This window comes from Hibiscus syriacus, unplaced genomic scaffold (genome assembly GCF_006381635.1).
Source record: "Hibiscus syriacus cultivar Baekdansim isolate YM2019G1 unplaced genomic scaffold, ASM638163v2 tig00116954_pilon, whole genome shotgun sequence".
Classification (NCBI taxonomy): Eukaryota; Viridiplantae; Streptophyta; class Magnoliopsida; order Malvales; family Malvaceae; genus Hibiscus; species Hibiscus syriacus.
In genome coordinates, this window is record NW_024063483.1 from 1,276,603 (window position 1) to 1,303,252 (window position 26,650).

At 36.0% G+C, this 26,650-nt stretch overlaps 5 protein-coding genes across 5 annotated transcripts; 2 read left to right on the forward strand and 3 right to left on the reverse strand.

Annotated features, from left to right (window-relative positions):
• Positions 1-978: 978 nt before the first annotated feature.
• On the forward strand, positions 979-3,043 carry LOC120189294 (succinate dehydrogenase subunit 6, mitochondrial-like). Its single transcript, XM_039192606.1, has 3 exons — positions 979-1,251; positions 1,798-1,900; positions 2,741-3,043. Exons 1-3 carry the CDS (start codon positions 1,063-1,065, stop codon positions 2,893-2,895), a joined length of 447 nt encoding a protein of 148 aa, XP_039048537.1. The 5' UTR covers positions 979-1,062; the 3' UTR covers positions 2,896-3,043.
• A 732-nt stretch (positions 3,044-3,775) lies between these two features.
• On the reverse strand, positions 3,776-6,956 carry LOC120189289 (E3 ubiquitin-protein ligase RHF2A-like). Its single transcript, XM_039192599.1, has 10 exons — positions 6,936-6,956; positions 6,475-6,606; positions 6,342-6,388; positions 6,007-6,069; positions 5,803-5,911; positions 5,285-5,682; positions 5,043-5,147; positions 4,527-4,952; positions 3,955-4,002; positions 3,776-3,914 (listed from the first exon to the last, which is right to left on the reverse strand). Exons 1-8 carry the CDS (start codon positions 6,939-6,941, stop codon positions 4,577-4,579), a joined length of 1,236 nt encoding a protein of 411 aa, XP_039048530.1. The 5' UTR covers positions 6,942-6,956; the 3' UTR covers positions 3,776-3,914; positions 3,955-4,002; positions 4,527-4,576.
• A 1,882-nt stretch (positions 6,957-8,838) lies between these two features.
• Positions 8,839-14,399, reverse strand: LOC120189288 (outer envelope protein 61-like). The gene is given in 12 exon segments (XM_039192598.1): positions 8,839-9,150; positions 10,070-10,213; positions 10,326-10,887; positions 10,998-11,196; positions 11,296-11,345; positions 11,733-11,803; positions 11,929-12,006; positions 12,240-12,368; positions 12,510-12,566; positions 13,288-13,345; positions 13,347-13,516; positions 14,061-14,399. Coding segments are annotated over 12 exon segments (1,761 nt in total). The 5' UTR covers positions 14,157-14,399; the 3' UTR covers positions 8,839-9,003.
• Positions 14,400-15,732: 1,333 nt separating this feature from the next.
• LOC120189287 (serine/threonine-protein phosphatase BSL3-like) lies at positions 15,733-24,422 on the forward strand. Its single transcript, XM_039192597.1, has 21 exons — positions 15,733-16,529; positions 17,504-17,564; positions 17,646-17,724; positions 17,838-17,917; positions 18,004-18,098; positions 18,197-18,296; positions 18,720-18,789; positions 19,209-19,310; positions 19,418-19,499; positions 19,827-20,006; positions 20,800-21,073; positions 21,172-21,412; positions 21,514-21,684; positions 22,223-22,461; positions 22,634-22,718; positions 22,824-22,922; positions 23,005-23,204; positions 23,296-23,371; positions 23,455-23,590; positions 23,685-23,821; positions 23,934-24,422. The coding sequence occupies exons 1-21, from the start codon at positions 16,136-16,138 to the stop codon at positions 24,015-24,017; spliced, it is 2,985 nt and encodes a 994-aa protein (XP_039048528.1). The 5' UTR covers positions 15,733-16,135; the 3' UTR covers positions 24,018-24,422.
• A 1,247-nt stretch (positions 24,423-25,669) lies between these two features.
• On the reverse strand, positions 25,670-26,650 carry LOC120189291 (probable CCR4-associated factor 1 homolog 11). The gene has a single exon (XM_039192603.1). It carries the CDS (start codon positions 26,589-26,591, stop codon positions 25,740-25,742), a length of 852 nt encoding a protein of 283 aa, XP_039048534.1. The 5' UTR covers positions 26,592-26,650; the 3' UTR covers positions 25,670-25,739.

Genomic DNA, 26,650 nt, shown 5'->3' on the forward strand with positions numbered 1-26,650 from the left:
CCCAAGGAATTCCATGGACCCCCATTTTTCGCGAACAACAGTTTCTGTGTAACCAGTCTTTAAAGTTCCTAGTATTGAACTGATCGTCGTAACAGTCTGCTTCGAATCCTACCCAGACTGCTCTCCCCGTTGTACATCCTCTTGAGATATGTTTTATATCTTCCATTTCTCCTCCGCAAAGCTTACAAACTGTGTCCTGTGTCATGTTTTTCTTAGCTCTGATTTCATTCGTATTAAGTTTGTTCAGTGTGCACAATTAGACGAAAATCCGAATGCGTTCTGCTATTTCCATCTTCCAAATCCAGTCGAACTTTTGACTTTGTTGATCCTCTGGTCCTTTGTTACTAATATCTTTGAAGGTGGAGTTCATTGTGAAGTTCTCATCTTTCGAGTATTCCCAACTAACCTTGTCCTGCATACGTTCCGCTATCGTATGAGGAATTGGGATGCTTCTAATTCGATCAAATAATTAATATTTGAGTATCCCTAATTATTTTTAGAATTACTTTAGCTTCAAAGTTTCATTATTGATCAAATAGTTAATATTTTATTACTTATGGTATTCAATTTGAACTAATTATCCCTTTTTGAGATATAATCTATCAACATAAACTACAAACATACCAACCAAACTAACACTCGATTATTAATTATATAAAATTAATTTAGTTAAGATATGGGTTTCTACAATTAATTAACACAATTTTCTTATTAAAAAGAAAATTTGACAAATAATAATATGATTGTTGAGTGCAACAAAAATCTATCAACATAAACTACAAACATACCAACCAAACTAACACTCGATTATTAATTATATAAAATTAATTTAGTTAAGATATGGGTTTCTACAATTAATTAACACAATTTTCTTATTAAAAAGAAAATTTGACAAATAATAATATGATTGTTGAGTGCAACAAAACGACACGACCTAACCCATCATTGTACACAATCCAAACCCTCACAGCCATCTTTAAAGTAAGGAGGCCGAGGAATCTGACTGCGAGAAAGAGGGAGATCAATCAATACGATTTAAAAAATAGTAATCAGCGAAAGAAAATGGGCGATTCATCGTCATCAGATTCGTTCTTGAAGAAGCACTGTCGAGAATTCAAAGAATTCTGGGCTGAGCGATTTCCATATACTGACGTCTATTCAAGATTCATAAGCCGCGAAGAGTCTCTTCCATCATGGTCTGAATCCGATGTTAATGAGTTCATCGCTTCTGATCCGGTTCATGGCCCCATCGTAATAATTTCTTCCCATCTCACTCTTTTTTTCTTCTTTCATTTTTGATGTTTTTTTTCTTCGTATTGGGTTTCTTTGATTTAGCTCGAATTTTAGTGAATTTTTTCTGTTTTCGTTTTGGGTTTCTTTGATGCACTCGCTTATCCCTGTATATATATATATATATATATATCAATTTATTGGATTCGTATATTTTCTCAGCTTATCCCTGTTTTCTTTACCTTGTACCTTTGGTTTTAGAATTCCCATAGCTGCTAGATTGTGCCTTCAGTTGTTTCCTTGCACAGCCTTCCTTTATTTTCTTTCTAATAGGAACATGGTGCTGTCCTTCCATGTGATATTATGTCGAGTATTTCAAAATGTTGAAACTTGAAAGTACTGTTGAAAATGGTGTGTTTTCTATTAATTGATTCAAAAGTTTGTTGTGTAAGGTATTGTTAAAATATCGAATATTATATCTCCATAAGGTATGACGCTAAAAGTAATTGTCATTTCATTGCAGTAGCAAGTCTCAAATTGCTTGATTTCATTTTTCCCCTTTTTCAGTTGAAGACCACTAGGGAAGCGGCAAACATTGCCTTAGCAGGAAGTGCTATTGGAGCTGTCTCAACTGCAGGTCTTGCCTGGAAATACTCGAGGAGTTTACATGGTAATATACTTCTTATTCTCTTTGGTCACTTTTTTTGTTATACAAAATAGTGATGGAACTGTCAAAATCTGGTTCAGTCTGAATACTAATCAAAATCCCAGTTCCTTCTACGAATTAGGGGAGTGTATGGGTAGAAGATCCTTTTGTACATCGCATTATTAAGCTGATAAATAAATATATAGAACAATAAGCAAGTTGCATATTTTTCCACCTAGGTAGTTAAAGAAGTTTACAAGGCAATGGTAAGTGCATAAGTGATCTCACTGCTCTCAATGAGTCATAATCCCGTGTGTTTCCGGTATTCTCCTCGTAAACTGAAGTTCTTTAGTTTCTTATAAGTTTTTGTGTCCTCTTGGTGCCTATAGGTCTTACGAATATCTTTCTTTGCTGGCTTAGAAGCACTTCTAGTAATAGCATGGTCCAACTTGTTCCCTGGCTTATGGTTTATACTAATACAACTAAAGTAGATCAGTAGGAGAAACAGATAAAAATTGAAGGAAAATACAATTAGCCTGGTTTTCTGGATACAATAACACGAAAAAACTTGTAAGAAAAAGTAACTTTTGTGCATTTAAGAGCATTCTATGTTGCAATTTTACTTCTATTATAAGTCGGCGTTAGACCTTGGTTCTACTAATATTACGAGACACAGGGAAGTTATTTTAAGCTTCTCCCCACTGGTTTTCTGGATACAATAACATGAAAAGGCTTGGAAGAAAATTCTAGGTTGCGAGTTTTATTAGAATAAAACGTTGTGTTAGTGTTAGAACCTGATTTGGTTAATGTTACGAGAAATGGGTATAAATTATCTTAAGCTTCTCAAACCGATTTTTGTCTCAGGTGCCGGACTGGCTTTCTTAGGAGGAGGCGTTTTTGGTTGGACATTTGGACAAGAAATTGCAAACCACTGGCATCAACTCTACAGGTTGGACACAATGGCTGCACAAGCCAAATTCATGGAATGGTGGGAAAATAAGTGCCAGAGGCGATCTTAAACCTATAGTGCCGTTGAAAGTGGCACTTGTGCTCGGTTTTCATTTGCTCAATAATGGCGTAATGTCTGAAAAACGTATTGTTTGGTTCGATGATTTGGCTGTTTTTAGAAACTTTGCGTTCGAGTTTGAATGAAACCAGTTGTTTCCATTACAATACTTTGCCCCAATAAGTTGTTGCAGTTCTATCACAGTTGGCACATGACTTGAAGTTTTTGTTTTGTCCATTTTGATAAGGCTATTATTTAATGAATATAGCTTCACGTAGAACTGAAGATACAACATTGAGAAACCGTCACCTATGCTACTTGACTCTGGTACATCGGATAAGGGTATGTATTTGATACATATAACATGTCACGGTTATAGAACAAAGGTGACACATAACTTTTCAAAATCAGTCCCGGAACATATCCATTGTAGAGTACCTCAACAACCCTCAAGCTTGTAACTTCGGAAGCACTCTTACAAATGCAGTATTTACTGCATTATTTCATAGTAATGAACACCATGTATTCAAGAATTCATGAATCCTCTTTGACTAGAGAAAACTTCCTCAAACTCTAGACAAACATTATTGTTCCGAGAATCAAGGTCCTCCCATGGCAGAAAAGGGTGGCCGATGATGGAGGTGACTTCGCAAGTGATGCTGAAAGAGGATGGGAGGAAAAGGCGAGATAAGAGGCGAAAGAAAGATGGACAGAAATGGAAGGTGAAGTGGGAGGGAGGGGGCAGTCTGGCAATCAGTACTAAGGCCGGTGTTTGGCCAACCGAGGAAGCCTATTCATGAATAGAGTTCCAACATTCTTGGCAGGTCAACATGATTAAATTGATTCATAACTTTGTTCAATGTAGAACTTATTGTATGAGATAGTCATCTAAATGGCAGAACAAGTAACATAGTATTTAACAAATTTGTCATATCTTCAACACTTTGAGAACCTAGCAATAGAGGGCTTTAAATTATACAATAAGCATAGTTAAAATTATAAACTCATTTACATAACCTGCTGATTCCTGGTTTCTGAATAATGATCAACTTTATTCTGAATCAGTTCACGGTCGCCAACTGTTCTCTTCCATGTACCTGGATAACATCCACCAAAAACACTCTGCACGGGAAAAGAAACATTTGGTTACAACATTTCGACACCGTCACCTATGTTACTCGACTTTAGATGAATGCCGGATAATGATATATGTGTGTGTGTGTGAATAACGGTACTTCGAAAAACAAATGAAAAATTCGGTGCAACATAGCACCTCACGATGACAGAACAAAGGAACAGTGCAACAATGGATAGGTGATGAATAAGCTTTAAGAAAGTTGGGGTACTTTTTAATTACCATGCTACAGCAATATTCATGTAGTACAATTGAAACCAGAAGCTGTACACACACGCATATTATGTTATTAAGTAATCTAACATGGTGCGGAAGTTTAACTAATTTAACTTGATTTTTGGGGTCGAATTGGCCATTTAGATCTTACGTCTGGATTCATAAGAGAGAATGATAACCACATGGAACCAGTCATCATAGCAATTGTCAATTTGAGTAGGCTTTAGATGGGAATGAATATCAGATAAAAGACAATTTATGTCGAAATCAAGCAAAATTTCAACACCTTAGTGTAACTTTGATGCTAAAACACTTTCAGTTGATGCAATAGCTGAAACAATACTTATTTGGATGCCGAACTCGTAGCACATGAAGCATGTGCACTGGTGTCGGTAAAAGGAGCTTCTCCACTTGCATCTGATATCTGATGGTTATTTGGTTCCGGATTAGAACCGCTCTCACAACTGCTAGTTACAGTAGCTGTAGTAGTTTGGAGGTTATTTGGTTCTGGATTAAAACTATTCTCTGATGTGCTTGTTATAGTATCAGTGTTGTTTCTACTATCTCGGGTTTCTAGACGTTCCATCATGCGAGAGACTGTTGCAATGCCAGCATTAACCTCTCTCCTCACTTCAGAACCAATTTCCGCCATAGAAGTGTTGCGAGAGAAAAATCTCTCTTTCCAGCCTCTTGTACTCCTTGAAATTGACTCTTTGTATCTAAAGAGATTCATATGTCAAAATAAGGGTGCAAACTGATATAATAAACCATGCAAAAGGAAACATACAAATATCACCTACGACATATACCTCGTTGAAAGGGCATTAAACCGTGATTTTAGTGATTCAGAAAATGACTGAATTTCTGAAGGTCCAGCTCTATCTTGACTATTTGGAGAAGACTGACTAGGGGACCTGAAATATAGCGATAGAAGATATTATTGTGATAAGACATAAAGAAAGGCTGAAAAATGCGTTCTAACGAATTTGAACAGAAAAAACTGCCTAAAAGCCGAAAAATAAGGAGAATCAAGTTAGAGAATAGTGTGTACCTAGCGTTCGAGGAAGTCCCTTGATCGTTGACTGAAAGAGCTCTGGGCCCAGATGCCAAGGCAGACAGCTGATCAGCTTGGACAGAAGGTAGAGGAGTAAATGATGCCAAAGATTCTTCTCCCACTGTTCTTGCAGGAGAGGATGGAGTTCCAACAGTGATTGCAGGGGCAGGTTCACCTTCACTTTGAGTTGGAGATAATGAAGATACAGGATCAGTTGAAGAGGGTTCATTTGAATGAGCAAATACCAAGAATTGCGGACGACGCCCTTGAGCTAATGACCTATTCCTCAGAGCTTCCCTTCTTGAAATGTGGCGTGCTCGCCCCATTGCAGCAGCAGCAGCCAAGTGCTGAATTATGCGCTCCTCAAGCTCTGTCTCATTCACGCCCACAGGCAGCTGCATTAAAAGCAACCAAGATAAGAATGGCGCTTTCTTAAGAATTTGGCTTCGGTCAATTTAATGATCATAGAATGAGGATGTTAGACATCAGGCTAGCTGATGAGAAGAAATACAAACATGTTGTAGTTCGAAATCCCCAAGAGTCGGATGACGAAATATGGTAGCATTTCTTGAGGGATTGAACCTGAAACTCTTTTCCCGTTCGACAGAGTCAAGCAGCTCCTGGCTGCCATAGCAAGAGTAAATTGTTAGAATGTAATATCAAAGGCAAAAGAATCCGAACATGAAACAATAATTAAAAGAAATAGATGAAATACCAACCTGGTAGGATCTTTCAGGCTAATTGGCTGCCAACACATGGGGCATTGAGAACTCCTCTGACACCTGCAAGATCAGAATAATAAAATGACGAATTAAGGTAATAATTATTCCTTTTTTAGAAAGTAGATGAACTCCATTGGTAAATATTTTCAAAGTTTTACTAGTCTGGTTGAATCGGGTATTTTACTCATAAAAGTCATTTCACTGAATGATTTATAAAAGTAAGAAGATTGAGCCACATTCAAGCTCAAAACCATACAATTTGGCTATTACTATACACATGAAACTAATATAAACTACAATGAACTCAATGAAATGGATAAGGGTTATATTACCATTCAAGTATGCACTGAAGATGGAACTCGTGCTTGCAGCCAGTCATCTGTAAGTGTCACAATGAAAAATGATCAATGAAATGTACATTTCATGTATCAGCAAATGAGAACTGAAATTCTCAGACATATATACCGTGGATGGATCGCTTTCACAGAATGCTTCAAGGCATATACTGCAGGCATCATCACAAGCATCCTGGATTCCCCCATCCACAAAAGCCGCTGCCGAGTTTAAGCGTGCCTCAGAATTGATATCTTCCATCCCCTACAAAGGCCAAACACCAAAACATCCTATTTCAATCTCAAATCCCAGTTTTCTATAGATAAAGAAAAATAGGAAATGAAATTAAATCATATCTTGAGCAAAGAACGAAATCAACAGTTCATATACAATCAAAACGGAAGACACGAACACCACACTAATCAAATACATAAAACGGTAAAATCGACACTCTTTTGACGAAATATCAGTAAATTAAGCCTTAAAAACATTATTTTGAAAAATATTTTACTGAGCATAACTCCAAAATTCAGAATAGATAAAAAAAAGCATAAAAACCAACTAACTTTTTCCCACAAAATCTCAAACTTTACCTCCATTCAGCACTGATCAAAAGCATAAAATGATTAAAACCAACTCCCTTTTAACAAAAGAACAAAAAAATTAAGCCTTACACAAAAAAACCTTCATTAAGCAGAAACCCCAAAATACACAGTAGATAAAAAACAATCCATACAAACCAACTTTCGCCCACAAATTGTTGAACTCAACTCAATTTTTTCACAAATCAAGCACCACAAGAGAAACCCAGAAAACAAAATCAGAGAAACATCCAGAAATCACTTTACCTCCAAGCAGAAAACAACCGAGTAGATCGATTAATAAAACAAGGGGCAAAAGGACGGTAGAATTTGTTTTTTGGGGTAGATTTGAGCAAAGGGGAAGACTTCGAAATTGAGGTTCTTGGGGAAGAAAGAATAAATGAAAGTGATGACTTTTGATTAATTTTAATGAGAGTGGGGTTTAAGACATGGGGAAGGGAAGGGAGGTGAAAAACCCAACCAACAAGCTGGGACGGGTCAAGTGGTGTCTGAGATACCCAAACGTGGCTAATACATGTAAATACTTTTATGATTCATTTTTTAATCAAATTTTGACATTAATCATTGCACTATAAATATAATCAAAATGAAAGAAATAATTATTAGAAAGTTTTTTTATTTTTATTATGAATATGAAATTTATAAATATATAAATTTTATTATAAACTCAAATTTACTTTTTCTTTATCAAATAATTTATTTTCAGTTGAAATATATCAAAGGTCATTATTTCAAATGATTATTTTAGTTACTGATTTTTTAAAATTATAAAATAATTATTATATTTATTAAATCATTACAAAATAATTATAAAACTCAATGATAATTCTATAGTAATTCAGAAAATTTAATAATTATTAAACAATCATTTAAACACAGTTTAATGATCTCTAATATATTTTATTCTTTATGTTTTAAAATAGATAAATATAATTTATTTATATTTTTTATTAAATTAAAATTTTGGATATAAATTAGCTCATTTTTATTATCAATAAATAACATTTTAATATAAAATTTTAAATGTTATATAAAAATATATTATAAAATATAAAATTAAATCATCAATTAAAAATATTTAAATTTTATAAAAAATTAAAATTTCTAAGAAGAAAATATGGTAGTCTCTCAATACTTTTCAGTTCATCTCTCGTCGTTTTCACCGGTCGCAACCTTGGAATGTTTTATTCGCCGGCACGAAGCAAGTGTCGTTAGCGTCTGCGTCTGCGTCGTTGACTAGTAATCGTAACTAAACTCCTATCATTTACAGGTAATCAAAATTTGGATAAAGCGATCACTGAACTATGTTAAAATTATATTTTTTATCAATAAATCTTTAAATATTATAAAATAATCATTGAACTTCTCAAATATTACAAAATGGTCATTAAAGTTTATCGAAGTACTATAAGTTTAGGTAAAGTTCGATAATCATTCCATAATGTTATGATAAAAAATATTTTAACATGATCTAATGATGTTTAGTGCACTTTATCCTTAAAAAAACTTCTTTAGGGGCCAATTTGAAACTTCGGATATTAAAGTGATAAAGAAAACTTCTTTAGGTACTAAAGTGAGAAAAATTGACAACTTTGAGGGCCAAACATTTATTTGACTCAATTATTCATGTTTATAAGACATCCGTTCAGATAAATCAACCTCAATGCTCAACTTATACATACACACATAAATAGTAATGACAATGTATTGCTTGATTAAAAATAATAATGAATTGGATCCTAACTCAGAAAACATGTTGCTTGAAATGCCTCTCTACCATCTAGCAACTAAACCTGACAATTTAGAATACTAGACGAGAAATAACTAAAACACTGCACGAATATGTTAAAATCTACAAAATATAAATTATTAATGTGTCAAAATTATATAAATATATATCTTAAACAAGATTAAGACGAGAGAAAGAATAAACACGAGACGGTACACAATTTGCCAAGTCTATTTGCAACCAAAGAAGCATGATAGTTTCCAACACTATCTTGATTAGAAGTAGAATTGCAAGGGTCTGTTACAATCAAAATGGAGATTGGTCCCGTCTCTAACTACCAATGAAGCCCAACCTGTGAAGAATCACAGCCAAGATGAGCATGCATATTGCCAGAATCATACCGGGTTTCCCAAGCAACCAGTTCTTTGCTTTCTTCGCACCCTGGGCTCCTCTCTGGATCCTATCCATCCAGCGCATCTGCATGGGGTAAAAGTTGGTGTTTCAAGGCAAAATGTTAAAATAAGATAACGGAAAAATCAACCATAATCGGCAAAATCAGTGACCTTAGCGCAGAAGACAATGATGAATGGTAAAAAAGTAGCCAATTACAAGGTACTACCACACACATTACACAGACTAGTGTCCAACACATATAGGGCTCTAAATGAGACGAGATAGATCGTGAGCTACTCGAGCTCGACTCGATCAATGCTTGATAAATACTCGAATCGAATGGACTCGACTCGAGCTCTTAACGAGCCGAAACGAGCTACTTGATATTCAACTCGAAAAGCTCGTGAGCAACTCGAAAATATAATATATTAAGATATTATTTTTTTTAAATAAATTATTAATAATATTAACATTTATGTACAGATTTTTTTTAAATATAGTAAGATTTTTTTAAAAATATAGTAAGATTTTCATGTATTTAAGGTTCAAGTTCGAGTTTGAGGCTTCAATCGAATTAAGTTTAAGATTTTTTTTTCTTCATTTCGAGCCTTTTCGAGCTGCTCACGAGCTTTAGTTCAGGATTTCGAGTTCGAGTCGAGTTGAAATTTTAAGCTCGCGAGTTTTCGAGTCGAGTCGAGTCGAGCTCAGCAATACTCGAGCTCGACTCGGCTCGTTTACACCCCTAAACACATGTATGTTCAAAATTTTAACATTTTGCACGTATTTGAAAGGGCATTTCGAAGGTCCTGAGTGTTGTGCCTAACTGTAGGATAGATGTGAATCTTGGGAGAGAATACTTCAGCAAAACATCAACAATTGTTCAATCGATGAATCATTTCAGACCATTAGGCTTATGTTTAAAGAATGACGATATATGCTTTATCATTTATCCATTACCAAGTCCTAAATATAAAAGAAATGTAAAAACAGTAAATAAATGTACCATTCTATCAAGGTCCTCGGGTGATAAAGATGACATGGCTTGTTGAGCTTTTGCAGCATCTTCTCTAGAAAGCTTCATTCCAAATTGTTCGCTCATGTTTGCCATCATTTCTGGACTCATGTTTTTCATCATTGATGCAAACATCTGCCCAGTTCACAAGTAAACATTAACGGACACGGTCTAGGAGTAATCAAGATTTATTTATGAAGAAACTATTGCAATTGACTCTATCAGCTATTTTCTATATTTGTCATACCTGCCGCATTCCTGGATCTTTCATTTGGTTTCTCATCTGTTCTTGTAGATCAGCAGTTGATGTTGGAAAACTTGACTCAGCACTCACTGAAGTTGGAAAACGACTAGAACTGGAAGACCCGGTTTCACCAAAACCACTTTTAACATTGGTGACAGATGCCGTCTGAGATTCGGGATATTTAACTTTAGCATCTGAATCTAGCCTGTAATTGTTTGCAGCTGTTGCTGTGGAAATAGAGTTTTTCCCTTTCAAAGAAGATGTCATTTCAAACATTTTCTGAAGCTCTTCTGGAGGCATCTTGGTCATCATATCAGTTGCAGTTTTAAGCATGTCAGGTGTCACATTTGGAGGAACGGAGCCAGGTCCAAATCCACCTGTATAAGGATTTTCCCCCTGAAATGAAGATGCCAATTGAACCATTCTTTGTAGCTCTTCAGGCGACATCTTGCTGATCATATTTGAAGCAGTCTTAAACATGTCCGGCGACACCTCTCCAACTTTACCACCACCCATAGCAGCAAGGGTGTCAGGTTCGGCACTAGAAATGAAATTCTGAAAGGACCTGCTAACCAAAATGGGGAATAAGAGAACTGAAATTTTAGAGCCCGACAGAATAAGAGAACTGAAAATCAAGATCACCTAACAGACAATTTTGTGATAATGGAAACAAACCTGTGTGCCTCTGGATCCTCCTTTAGAACCTGCAGACACTCAGAATTGGTTCTCAAGTCCCCAACATTGTACACTCTCTCTCTCTTAGATATTCCACTACTTTCTCCTGGTTGTTTCAACAAAGGTTCAGTAGATGAACTTTGAAGATGAGCAGAAGATGTGCTAGCAGTTTCTTCAGTTATTTCTTCAATTACCACTCCTGAAAAATGAGAAAAAAGAAATGTAAACTTCAAAGAGATATAAAAGAGAGAACGAGAGTAGCCATAAGAAACTCAAAAATCGAGGATGAGAAACCTACCCCGGGGTGCTTGATGACCACCTTCTCTAGCCAATCTTTCCTCAGCATCCCTGCATAAAAATTGGCATCACTAACCACCATGAAGCATTTAACAAAAAATGACCTCTCATCAATTTTAAGAATAATGTTTAAAACTAAGCACTAAGCAGCATACCAGGTGAATCCAAAAACAAGTTTTTTTTTTCTTTTCTAAAAAATGAGTTGTGTTTACCATATCCCAACCAACAATGGTAATGATGTGTTGATATCGGAGGATAAACTTTATAAGTATATGCAGCTGATGAAAACTTATGACATGTTTGCAAAATTTTAATTCAAAAGTGTTGATACCTCACCAACTCTTCCCTTGTCTTCAATGGTTAAGTGCTTCATCACTCACCCTTGACAAGGTTCAAGAGCAAGTAGGTAAAAGAAATCAAAGAAAAAAGTGTTAATACCTCAAGACATCAGCGATTGTTTCATCATCTGGTGAAACTTCATGTGCTTTTCTCAAGTCCAAGACAGCATCCTAATTATTTCAGAAAGGTTATCAGCAACAGAAAAAAAATATAAGCAGTTATTCCAGAATCTGAAAATGTACTAAAAATGCAATTCAGTAGTTATTGACAAAATTCATGTGCACATAGAACTCACTTCTAATTGGCCTAGTTCCTTATATGCTTGACCCCTTCGGTAAAGAGCTTTAACATTCTTTGCATCATAAGACAAAACCTGTCAATAAAAACATAATTTTAGCCAGAAAGGAAATAGAGGATTACAAAGAATGAAATGCTAATTAGAGAACTATTAATTTATTTGATTAATGATTAGTAGCATGGTGAATAGGTATTAAATAATTTTATGTCATTATATTGGGCTGGGAGACAACTTGAGGATTTAACTTACGACAAAAGCTAATGGTAGCATACAAATGACAATAAAAGGAGAACATGGAGTCTTCATACCTCAGAGCCTTCTTGTACACACACATCATATTGCCTTGTTTTCAAGTAACATGACATGAGATTAAGAGAGCATGCCAATAAAAGTGTTTTTCCTTTCGCAGATGGAAGTCCTTTCAGGTTTTTCTTTGCCTAAGGGTGTAAAGAAGGCAACAAAGATTTTCATTAATAGGGAAAAAATACAGATAAAATACATAAATTAATATCTAAAATAAAAGGCAAGATTTTTCCCCATAATTGGATAAAAGATTAAAGATATGATTACTGCCTTACAAGCAAATATTTCTCAGAAGCGTTATTGAACTTCCCTTGCTTATGAAGCTCATTCCCCTGAAAATTTTAAATACACATTTTTCTGGGTCAGGCACCAGTTAATGAGGGTTAACATTAAGTAAAAAAAAAACAAGTGACCAGGGCAGCTCATAGTTAAAATTAAAGTTTTGATTAAGATATAAAGATTAACTGACACAATTATTTGAAAAGAATTCTATAGTGCAGAGCTCTTCTTAAATCCAATGTAGGGAGGTAAACAATTATTATGTCAGCACTTCTTGGAAACAGATGGGGGAGTCTTATTTTACCATACGACAACAATATTTAGCATAAGTTATTTAGATACACACAAAAAGGAAGGTCATGCAGGTGACGGACTTCTTATGTCCCACAACAAAATGCATGTGGTACATCTCTAGCAATGAATTGCCTCCACAAATGAGCCATACATATATTAACGATTAACACAATTGATCTGGCACTTTTTACACACAACTTGTATTCAAATTTTGACTGACGTGTTTAAGTTATACAACTCAATGGTTTAGGACCACCCCTTAGTATGATAGTATATCATCAAAGCTTTTACAATGAGTTCAATTCTTTAAAACTTGAGTATTGTGGCTCTTTTATGAGCTTCGGGGCTTGAATTGATCACATTCATTAGGATTATGGACTAAAAATCTATTGACTATTCTACTGTGGGGCATACATTTTCATCTATCTGATTGTTTGAAAATAACAAAAGAAATGTTGACGCTGGGTGGCAAAAACTCACTTGATTCTTCAACATCTCAGCAGCACTTAATTCATAACTGATCTGAGCATCAGCACGGGCGCAATGCAGCTATCTCTTCAGGCGACGCATTGGCCATCTTCTCACCAATCTCCGCCATCTCCTCAGGACGAGTGTGCTTTAATTGTTCTGCAGCATGTCTCAAGTCTTCTGGCCTCATGTTCTTCATGCTTTCTGAGGCCATTCTCATCAAATCAGGATTAGACATCATCTGCAATGCCATTGAATCCACAATCAAATCAACCATTAATGTAATATACTAAGAAAAATGCACTACTTAAGTACAAACTGATTACTAGTAGTTCAAATCCATTATTAATTACTAAACCTAACAAATTGTGAGCTGAATTAATTTTATTCCAAACTCCCGATTCTTAAGAAATTCATGAAATACATACATACATATATATACATACATACACACATACATACATATATATTAGCACAATGGTTAATTTTCTAGACAATTAACTCAATTAAAATGAGTGTAACTTGAGATGTAACATCGTATAAAGGTACAAATATAACCAATAAGAAGGCAATTCAACATTGTATATATATATATATATATATTCCTACTGAATTAAAAGTAAAATCAAAACTGAAACCCAACATAAATTCACAGAAACCAAAATACCCAGACTGAAAAAAGACATAAAAGTTACTAAATTATACGTGGGGTTTGATAATTCTGATAAAAAAACAAAAATCAACAAGATTATAACAACAAATGAACAAAGATAAAAAAAAAGAACCTGTTGTTGGATCTTCGATAACTCATCGGGTGACATACGACTGATCTGTTCCTGAGCGATTCTTAACAACTCAGGATCCATCATTCCGTTGAACATCCTTGTCGATTTTAATTACATAAACAAAAAGAATATCAGATCAAATTTAATAAAACAAATAGATGAGAGAAAAGAAGAAAAGAATGGGAATTGTTTACAAAGTTGTCAAAAGATTAAAGGGGAGGTTGGGTTTATTCTGGATTTTGTTGTTTATAAAGAGAGGGGGTCGCCCACCAAACGAGAACACAGGCAGGAATTGACCGAATTTGCTTTGCTTCGATGAAATTACATCTATGCCTCCTCAGATGCTATTTTTGTTTTCTTATGAAGTTTGGGAACCTAATTTGGTCGTCTTATTTATATTTTGAGAAAAAATATACACATTGTTAATTATTAGGTTGAGCTGCATTTTTTTATGGTTAATAATAGATTTCACCGATTAATTTTAATTTTATTTATATTTTACTCAATAAATTTTCAAAAAGATTAATTTGGTCGTTCAATTTTAACATGTATTAAAATAATATCATTTTGAATATTATAAAAATAAATTTACATCAAAACGATATAATCTTCAATTCATATAAAAAAATATCTTTTCTATTTTTCTTTCATTTTCTTTTTAACGTCTGAATCAATTTTTTTTTGAAATAGATACGTAGGTTGCATAAATTATAAAATACGTTATTTTGATTAACATAAGAAATGCATTCAAGATAATTATAAATAAAATAGAATAGTAAACGACTAATGACATTGAAATATCATACACAAATGAATAAAGATCATGCATCAATAAAACAAGCAACCAATGAATCTCATAGAATTGAAGATCAAGAATAAGATTAATAGAAGAAATGTGTACTGAGATTAATAGTCGTGATATTCTTTATTAGAGAAAAGAAGAAACTATTGTTATAAATAAGTTAACATATAACTAGAAAATAACAAAATGGAACAACAATCAACTGAACAATAAAAAAGAAAATGACAGAAAAGTGGACAGACCAAGCCACCAACGCTACCCTTTATGTTCGAATCAACTTAAATTTTGACTGTTACGATTAATTACCATGTCAATCGTTATTTTGACGGTCAATTGTTTTAAATTCTTCTAATGAACTTTATTTCACTGTCTTAAACGTGACATTAATATTTATTTTATTAAAATACATAAAATTTATGAATTTAATATCAAATATTTTGATTTTTTATATATTTTTAAATTTAATATTTGTAGAATTAAAAATTCAAATCTAATTATAATACTATTAACATTTATTTTAATAGACATTGTTTTTATATTGTTCAAATGTCTCTCGAGTTATAAATTTTTTTTTCTTTGAAATGTCATTTACAAATTTAACAAAAGAATATTTACATTATACTTGAATTTTGAATTTAAAAATAAAGGATTAAATTCAAAATTAATGAAGATTACAATGAACTTGGACATATTTTAACCTCAAATATTTTTCTCTCTGATTCGTCGACGGCTTCGAGGTCTATAGGGAGAGAGAAAGGGAGAAGAAAAAGCATCGAAAAGGAAAAGAAAAACAGAAAAGAGAATCCCCCCCCAAAAAAAATTTTCTCTCTTTATTTTTATGGAAAAATAAAATAAATTTGACTGAAAAACTTTGTCGTGTTTTCTTAGGTGGTGGGTTAATTCACAATCTGAGCTAGGGTTTTCGAAATGTTGATCGGAGATGGAAATTTGATCTGATTTGATTTTAATTAGCTGGCCAATCTTGTTTTGCCCTGATTAGAGCTTTTATTTATTATTTTAGCCGGCAGTGGTGAGCGAATGCCATTGGCAAAGGAGTAGAGCTTTTTCTTCTACAGCTTTCAATTTCACGCCTTTCGTATCTTCATTGGCAATCTATTAAGGCGAAATTAATAAGTGCAAAAGTCGAGCAGTGAAAAGTTAGAGCTCAAGCTTACACGATCAATGAAGGAGCGCTAGCGTGGAGGAAAGATAAGATTCTTACTTTGCTTACGATATCTTGAAACCTAAGGTTTTGTTCGGGAGCTTTAAAGGAATGGACGTGGACTCGTCGATGGAGAGGGATCCACAACAGCAAAATCAGCAATTAGAGAACCAGGCTTCATCGCCGGGGCCTGGTGGATCTCCGTCTCCTCTGCTGCAGCAGGACGCCGCACCTGCTGTGCCTGATGGTCAAGGACAGGCTCAAACGATGGTGGTGGGGCCGAGATGTGCGCCTCCTTATTCGGTGGTGAATGCGATTATAGAGAAGAAAGAAGATGGCCCCGGCCCTAGGTGTGGTCATACCTTAACGGCTGTGGCTGCGGTGGGGCAAGAAGGGACGCCTGGTTATATTGGGCCCAGATTGATTCTGTTTGGTGGTGCCACCGCACTGGAAGGGAATTCTGCTGCTTCAGGAGCTCCATCATCGGCTGGAAGCGCTGGCATCAGTACAATTTCCCCCTTTGATATTGATTTGATGTTGCTTAAAACGGCCTAAAATTATTGTCTTTTTAAGTGATTTAGTTTCAGGTATAGATGTTGATATATGTGTGTGAGAAACCATAGCTTAATTCAAGGCCAACTTAGTTTCATAATGCATATAACTGTCTTCTTCTTCTATTGGAATTGGTGAAGAAAAAAAATACTCTAAAGAGTGAAGAGGTTACTTCTAAAAGGAAGTAGAAGGCAGACATTAATAGGAATAATAGATAAATATAATTGTCTTTAAGGTTCTTCTTTGTTGAATACCAAGTTACTTGAAATTATTGTTGCTGACTTGCTGGAGCATGAAATTTTGGAGGTTGCGCATACACCTTATGTTTTCTAAGTGCAGATCAAATCAAATCAAATTGAATTTTATTTTGTGTTACAGAATGGCGGAAGACTAGGAGTGATTTAACTTCTTCCTTCTTGAATCGTGTGTAATTGATGTTTCAGTATCTGTTGCAAAACCTTTTTGCTCCAATGTCTCTAGAGCAGGCTTTGCTGACAGAGCTGGAAGTGCAGTTAATATAAATAGACAATATTCTCTTTAAAGATGTTTTATGGTGCTAGTTTTGATTGGTTTTTTTAAAACTGCTTGTATGAGATATGTCTGTTTTCAGCTCACAGTTCCAATTTAAAATAAAAAAGCTACTGGCATTTGCCATGGTAGCATCTTTCACGTTTGGAGTCAACAACATATCGTTCATACTCTTTATGGTGTAAAACTTGATAATGTATTTTTATTGGTTTCAATAATTATGCGTGATTAGGGCCTTATTTTACTTGATTTTTGTTAAGGACCCCAGGATATCTGTTTGTAACATATGGCGTGCCAAGCCTTGTTGTTATCGCCCCTAATCCTCTTTGAACCAGTTAATTCTTAAGAATTTTGCATATGTTTCGTAAAATTTTTGTTTTAATTCCAATTATATTACAGGACTAGCAGGTGCTACTGCTGATGTGCATTGTTATGACGTGTTAACTAATAAATGGTCTAGGTAAGTCTAAGACTAAGGGTTCATTTCTGCTGTTTTACTTCCTTAAATTCTTCTTGGCTTATCATGTGATTAATTTCACAGGATCACACCTTTGGGAGAGCCACCTACACCAAGGGCTGCACATGTTGCAACTGCTGTTGGAACTATGGTTGTTATTCAGGTTAGTACACAGTGCGACAATCTGTAGTATACCTTTTCTCTGTTTACCTTCTATTTTCTCGAACTTCTTCCTTCTCAATAGTAATTCATCACGTGGATCTTCTTATAACACAGGGTGGGATTGGGCCAGCTGGCTTGTCTGCTGAGGATCTTCATGTTCTTGACCTCACACAGCAACGACCACGGTGGCATAGGTTTGACCCTAAACAATGCTTGTACCTGCACCTTATTTATAGCGTTAAGTTTGGTCTTTTTATTTAAATTTTCTATGATATTTCAGAGTTGTTGTTCAAGGCCCTGGCCCAGGGCCACGCTATGGACATGTGATGGCTTTGGTGGGGCAAAGGTATCTCATGGCGATTGGTGGGAATGATGGTAAGTAATCTGTTTTTCCATTTTTGTTGCATGTAACAGATTTTCAGGAAACTTTCTAGTGAATTCTTTGTTGAAAAATTTTGGTGCATAATTACTAGGAAAGCGACCTTTGGCTGATGTATGGGCCTTGGACACTGCTGCCAAGCCTTATGAATGGCGTAAATTGGAACCTGAAGGGGAAGGTCCGCCACCATGCATGTAATCTATCTTTCTCTCTCACACAAACTTGCAGACTGGTGTTCGTGCTTCAGCATCAATCTTAGATTATACAATCTTTTCTATTTTATAGTTTTGGGTCTCTGAGAAGTAGCAGCATGCATGATATGAAAAACAGTAATAGTCACCTTTGTGATATGGATACCATATATGCCTATCTTTACTTTATATTTGGTTGGACATGATGGCTATTATTGTATCTATGATCTGTCTGCATTTCTTCCTTCATAGCATATTGATTTTAAAGTTTTTACATAATTGTATGCTAAAGCTCATAGTCTTATTTATGGTCTCAGAAATGATGATGCCAAGCTTGCGTACTATTTATTGTTTTGTATTTTTTTTATGATGGTTTACCAAGGTGATTGTAGACTAATTCCTTGTTGACAATTTTTGTTTAACTAGGTATGCTACTGCAAGTGCACGCTCAGACGGTCTTCTTCTGCTCTGTGGAGGGAGGGATGCAAACAGTGTGGTATGTATAGAAATTTGCATTCTGTGGTGTCTAGATTTAGTAAATAAATGGCATTTTTTCCTTTTTCTTAAAATTTTTAGTTTTCTGAACAATATGGCAGAGGATTTCATAACCTATAGGTTTATCTTGTCAATTATTAGTGCTTTTGGGTAGTTTTCGCTGTTCAGTTGGGGAGAAGTTCAAATAATCTGAGTAAGTGTTGGTCCTAATCTGTATATACATTTTATCTGTGTACGTAGGGAGAGGGGCATTCTAATGAATTCTGAGGTTTGAAAATAATAGCAATGATGAATTTTTAAAAGATTGAGCTGATATGCATGCAATTTATGTCCTAATTTTGCCCCTTTAAAATGTTTACATCCCTTTGCACCATTAGATTCTCTCTTCATGATTTCTTCTCTCTCTGATTATTTTCTCAGCCACTGGCAAGTGCATATGGACTTGCGAAACACAGGGATGGTCGTTGGGAATGGGCAATTGCTCCAGGTGTCTCACCATCTCCTAGATATCAACACGCAGCAGTGAGAATGAGATCTTCTTTTCTTTCCCCCACTTCGTTTTTCAACAATCTAGTTCATCTAGGACTTCTTTTAGTTAGATGAATCATATGCAGATGATATGTTTCTAGGTCTTTGTCAATGCAAGGCTCCATGTTTCTGGTGGGGCACTTGGCGGTGGACGCATGGTTGAAGACTCATCAAGTGTTGCAGGTTCTTGATATTTTCCCTGGTGTCTTGACTTATTTATCACAGGATGTTCTCTGCTCGTTGTTTTACCTGTATGCATCAAACTTGGGTTGGTAAAATATTTAGGTTTAGAGGTTAATTTCTGTCTTTCAACTAAGGCAGTATAAATTTCTGGAATTTTGTTAAGAATTATGTAAAATAGTGGGAAAGTTTCATCATCATTATTTTATTATTGGCATATAAACATGTTAAATGATATTTTTATCATCTTGAGCATTCATCCATTTGTTGTCAAAGAAAACACCTTCACTGGAAATCTACAAGTTCCTAACTTGTTCCTATTGTTGGTAGTGTTGGATACTGCTGCGGGAGTTTGGTGTGACACAAAAGCTGTTGTTACAAGTCCAAGAACAGGAAGATTCAGTGCTGATGCTGCTGGTGGGGATGCTTCAGTTGAGTTGACAAGACGCTGCAGACATGCCGCTGCAGCTATTGGTGACTTGATATTTATTTATGGTGGTTTACGTGGTGGTAAGATAGCCTTTTATTATACAATATGTATACCCCAACTCTTTAGCCTTCTTATGGAGTTATTACTTATCGATTTGATGCATATGCCACTGTTTATTGTCATACATGATTATAGTTTCACTTTAGAACTCCATTATGTGATTAATCTAGAAGGCTTATTGTTGTTTATATTTTGTGAAATAATGATGTTTTCTCTATACATAATTTATTTTTATTTTCGACGGTTACTAATTGTAATTGTGATATTTAATTGATGCGTTATGGGATTCAAACCGAATCCTTTAGGTTGGCCCACTTCATTTGTTTCATAAAATGATCTTCCTTGTTCATTTATATATTTTGAGTTGGTGAATTTTTCTGGCTGCTGGTGCATGAGTTGAGGAAATAGCTCATTTGTTTAGGAAGATAAGGCACTATTGTTCCAGCTTACATATCTTTATACTTGTGCATTGACTGATATAGCAAGTAGGTGATGGAAGGCATCAACTAGGAAGAGGAAGTTTTCTTCTGCATTGTAGAATTTGTATATAAACTTGGAAGCTGGTGGTTTGGACCAAAGTTGATCCAAGGGATAATTTTGGAGGTTTTGATTATTCCCCACTTCATGTGGTCATATTTGATGTTTAAAACTAGCAAAGAGTGAACTTTATGCACCTTCTTCTCTTCTTTTCTTGTATTTTATATATCATGGAGTTCACTTTTTTGTAAAACTTTGGTAGTTAATGCTAATCCATATGAGAGTTGATACTTGATAATCTGAAGTGCAATAATATATTGTATATATGCTGTATAGGGGTGTTGCTTGATGACTTGCTAGTTGCTGAAGACCTAGCTGCTGCTGAGACAACGACAGCAGCTTCACATGCTGCAGCTGCAGCTGCTTCTTCTAATGTGCAGCCTGGGCGGTTACATGGAAGGTATGGATTTATTGATGAGAGAACAAGGGAAACAATGTCTGAAGCAGTTCCCAATGGAGCAGTTGTGCTGGGAAATCCTGTTGCTCCCCCTGTAAATGGGGATACATATACTGACATAAGCACTGAGAATGCCATGCTTCAAGGATCCCGGTAAGCTACCACTTATTTTTGTCGTGTTAGATGGTTATTGAATTCTTAAGCTTCCTCGATTAATCCAAGTAGCTACAACAATGTGGTTTATATTGCAGGAGGATGAGCAAAGGCGTCGAGTATTTGGTTGAAGCATCAGCTGCTGAAGCCGAGGCTATTAGTGCAACACTGGCTGCTGCCAAGGCACGGCAAGTTAATGGGGAAGTTGAACTTCCCGGTAGGGATCGAGGGGCAGAGGCTACACCTAGTGGAAAACAGACATCTACCTCGACTAAGATGCCTGACTCTACCGGGTCAAATAATGCTACTCCAGCTGGAGTTCGGCTTCACCATAGAGCTGTCAGTATTGGAAAATTTGGTCTACACTACACTGGTCTCAAGTCAATATTGGCATTTTCTGTTATATAATTTTGTGCCCAATGTTTCCTTTATGTCAACAGATTGTCGTTGCTGCTGAGACTGGTGGAGCTTTAGGTGGAATGGTCAGACAACTTTCAATTGACCAATTTGAAAATGAAGGCAGGCGGGTTAGCTATGGAACTCCAGAGAATGCAACTGCAGCAAGGAAACTCTTAGATAGGCAGATGTCAATCAGTAGTGTCCCAAAGAAGGTACCGATTGCACTTTTTGGCTTAATTATTAAATGTCCTTAAGCTTCTCAATCCACAACTTAGGCTTATGAAAAGAGTAAAGGTCGAAAGAGAAAAAAGCTCAAAAAGCAGCAAATTGTTTTGTTTGTGGTTATAAGTAGGGCAGATTTTATTACCATGCTCTCAATGCATTTCATGCCTTGCAATCTTAAGCCAAGAACATCAGCATTAAAAATATTATTAGTTAATGATTTTTCTGATCAGTTGCTTCTGTTATTTGTTTTCTGTGCCTTTTAAAGAATTCATCCTTGAGTTTTAATTGGATTACTGGACATAAAAATCCATTTTTCTCTTGAATATTCCAGTTTAATAATCTATTTGTAGTACTTCTTATGGATGAACCTCAGATTTGTTTTTCTACTGGTCACCAAGATAATGATGAAGTTGTAGCGGATAAAAGTTCATCAATTTAATTGCATTAGTCTTGTACTGTTGCTCCTGTTAGATCTTTCAGTCTTTAAAAGATTAATTCATCAATGTAAAATGGTGCCTGCACCAGGTCATTGAACATCTTTTGAAGCCTCGTGGTTGGAAGCCTCCAGTTTGCAGACAGTTTTTCTTAGATTGCAATGAAATTGCAGATCTCTGTGAAAATGCTGAAAAAATATTTGCGGTCGAACCAACTGTTTTACAGCTGAAGGCTCCTATTAAGATTTTTGGTGATCTACATGGACAGTTTGGGGATCTTATGCGCCTTTTTGATGAATATGGTTCACCTTCAACGGCTGGGGACATCGCGTAAGTGATTTGCTGAAAAGATTATCGTTTTCTAAAGGCTTTTTACTGACATTTTTAATATATATTATTACTGTTGTCTTCTTATGTGTAATCTGCATCTACTGTATGCACCTTTGTTTTTCATCTCAGCATTTTATTTACTTGATGCTGATTTAAAAAAAAATACTATCAGATATATAGATTATCTCTTCCTAGGAGATTATGTAGACCGGGGCCAGCACAGCTTGGAGACCATTACCCTTCTGCTTGCTTTGAAGGTAAATTCAGAATTTTGATGCTTTGATAATCTTCTCATTCTTACTTTTATTTCCCATTGAAGTTGAGATGAACCAAGATTTTCATATAATTCATTAACATAACAGGTTGAGCATCCCAATAACGTACATTTAATTCGGGGGAATCATGAGGCTGCAGATATCAATGCACTTTTTGGCTTCCGGATCGAGTGTATTGAGCGCATGGTATTCTCTTAGATGTGATAGAGAAAATGTTCTGCATTCTGTGTATAACATTTATTCACAAATATGATGGCCTGTGTTACAGGGTGAGAGAGATGGAATATGGGCATGGCAATGCATAAACCGTTTATTCAATTGGCTTCCTCTGGCCGCTTTAATCGAAAAGAAAATCATTTGTATGCATGGTGGCATTGGCCGGTCTATAAATCATGTGGAACAGATTGAGAATCTACAGCGTCCAATTACAATGGAAGCAGGCTCGATCGTTCTTATGGATTTATTATGGTCTGATCATGTTACTGTTTTTCTATGTTCGTTAAATATAGGATTCATGCTTTGTTTTACCAATTACATTTTACTGTTGTTTCTACTCTAGGTCTGATCCAACAGAGAATGATAGTGTAGAAGGGTTGCGACCAAATGCTAGAGGTCCGGGGTTGGTTACTTTTGGGGTTAGTGTGTTACTTCAAAACTTCTGTTAATTTAACTGAAGGCTGGTTTGCATTTTTCTGCTTACGTAAATGGTGTTTTGCAGCCTGATCGTGTCATGGAATTCTGCAACAACAATGATCTTCAGTTGATTGTTCGAGCTCATGAGTGTGTTATGGATGGCTTCGAGCGCTTTGCTCAGGGGCATTTAATCACACTTTTCTCAGCAACCAATTATTGCGGTGTGTCCCTGACCCTACTTTAATACACATACCATGTCTCATCTCAACAGACCATTTTAGCCTTTCAAATTTTGCTTCATGCTTGTTTTTTCAGGTACTGCTAACAATGCTGGTGCAATCCTAGTTTTGGGTAGAGATTTTGTAGTAGTTCCGAAACTCATTCATCCTCTACCCCCGGCAATGTCACCTGAAGCATCATCGGAACGTCATGTAGATGATACATGGATGCAGGTGCCACCTCTTTCTCTTCGTTAGCTATAACTAAACGAATATTATTATGACATGCCTTTAATTGTTTTACGAGCGTTGCTTTTAATACCCGTGTTCCATTTTCATGGACCAGGAGCTGAATGCTAACAGACCTCCGACGCCTACTAGAGGTCGTCCTCAAGTAACAGACGATCGAGGCTCTCTCGCTTGGGTGTAGCAGACCCTTCCGCTTGTTTCTATATACTCATTCGGGCTCATGCAACCACCTGAAAGAGATTCTGGTATATACAGGCATCCCAAATATGTAATCTGTCAGATTAAAAGCCAATTTTCACCACGTGATATGCCTCGAGATTTATGAAAGATGCTAGTTCGGGAATTAAATTGCTGGTATGGCAGCTTTACTTTGGTTTCAAGCAGCTGAACATTGCGATATGGTCTTCTCTCCCTTTAGATTGAGACGGGCGGGTTGACGGTAGTTGGGTAGTTCTTCGAAAGGGTTGGTAGTGTTGAGCATTTTTCACATTTAATTACTTATACATTATTCCTGGTTTTTGGTGTTGAGTTGATGAAGAGATACTATTATGGGCGTCCTTTGTATCATAGAGAGGTTTTGATTGCTGTATTTTTCTCATTTATTTCAGCTTTGTACAATGTAATATTTGTGTTGAGGAGGTCAGTTTATTTCAAATATTAATTACTTAAAATTATCAAATATTAAATCTTACACCTAATTACTAATTTATCACCAAAACAAAGCAACCCATGATTATTGAAACTGATTATGAGCTTATATAAATGACCATAAAACTAGTAAAAAAAGGCCGCATCACTCTATTTCTGATTTTACTTCCGAGTAATAAAAAATAGACAATGTTAAAGTTATTGATCAATTGAAAAGTTTTTAAAGTTAAGCGATCAAAATGGAAATGTGGTCAAGATTGAGTGATGAAAAACGTATTTTACCCTCTTTTTAAAAATTTCGTTTTATTACATTATCCAAAATGTAAGAACGCGGCAAAAACTCTAAAAAGAAGAGAAAAATAGAAATCATTCCATCCGTACTGTGAATGTGATTCTCAGTAATTTCACCTACAAAACATGTTTGTCCTCTACAAGTTTAATGGTGGCGCACTTTATCCGAAGAGAATAGAATATTGTATACATTATAAGAGCACACAAAACTGGGGTTTAAGATATGCTCTTATAAATGAAGCCAATTCCAGGAATCTCCAAGGTTAAAGCTCGTGGCAACATCTAGGGAAGGGAAAAGAAACAGCTTTGATTTAGTAGTTATAGTGAAAGATTGAAAACAAGGGTTGATGGGTAGGGGTTATAGTAGGATGATAGGTGGGAGCTTGGATCGAAAAAGAAAAAGAAATGGTGGGTTGAGAACCAAACAGTCTGGTAGAGGAAGTTAGATTTAAAGCTCCATTTTTTTCTTCATTTTTCTTATGAATTTGGATTGTTTTAAAGATTTGAGTTTTTGAGTTGCTTCTCGTTGGTTGAATTGCCTTCAAATCCATGTTTTGAAGGAGATAGAGAGCTATGAGTGGTTTGTTGAAAGAAACTTTGTGGGGTTGCTGTTTTTTTGGAAGATTGGGTAAGTAGTTTTACTGTTTTTCCTAATCTGTTTAGTGGTAGAGAAAATGAAGGAAAAACACAGGGAAAGTTGTGCTTGATGCTTATTTCTTTGTTGCAATGCATGCTTGTGGTTACTCAAGTGAACTGAAGTTTATGCTTGTATATTTCTAGTACCTTTTGCAATGTGTTTTTCCCTATCCTTTATCGATGTTAGATTCCATTTTTAGAACATTTAACTCTTTAAATTGGATCAATGCGGAGTTTTCCACTATAGGTCAAAGAAAGTTTAAATCAATGAATTAATATAATTTTAATTATTCCTCAATAATTCTACAATTTAATTAACAAAATATTGTTAATAAACTTCCAATCCATATAAAACGCCGGCATGCTTTTCCGGTCCGTCACTGACGAAATACACGTCTCTCATCTTCTGAAACGCGTGCCATGTCAGCAAAGAATCGGACCCTGCTTGGTGACATTTCCCGGCCGCCCGATTCACATCCAAGGTCCGAGCGACTCGGTCCAACCCACCGTACAAGCTATTGCAGAATCTCATCATGTGTTTCAAATCGTAAACTTTGTTACCGAAGAACACTCTAAGAATCGTCAAAAACTCCTCTAGTCTCCCGGGCAAGTTCCGTCGGGTCAGGATCTTAACCAGGTACCCGAAATCGTACGCACTGTGAAAAGTCACCCAGCTCACTGAGTCATTGCACACGAGTCCCGACGACATCATCAGCTCGGCAAACCGTACCGAATCGATCCCTTTCTCCCTGTTCTTGTCGAAATCGATCCCTTGCCGTCTCAAGAGCTCGATGGAATCGGTCGCGTGAGGGTCACGCTCCACGTCGAAGTCGCGGAAGTTGAATTCCCAGATGAACCGACCGCCGTCGGCGGATCCGAGACGGGGCAGGTTACCGGAAGAATCGGAGAGGGTGAGGCCCACTTGGATCAGGTTCAAAGCATCAACGTTGGATTTCAAGGCCTTGTAGTGGTCGGACGGCCGGAATTGGCCGTGGAACGGCCTGGTGGGGTCCACTTTCGGACGGAAAACAACACCCGGGAACTCGGTGTCCATGGAAATAAAAGGGTACTCGTCGATCACTTGACTGATCAACTCGAACTCCGTTTCCAAATTATCCGACCAAACTTCCCTTATCATTACATGTTCCGATGAAGCCCTGTCGGAATCATCAAACCCCATGTCAGAAAATCAACAAATTATTACAAAAGGAACAAAATTCTCCTCTTCTTGTTTTGGTG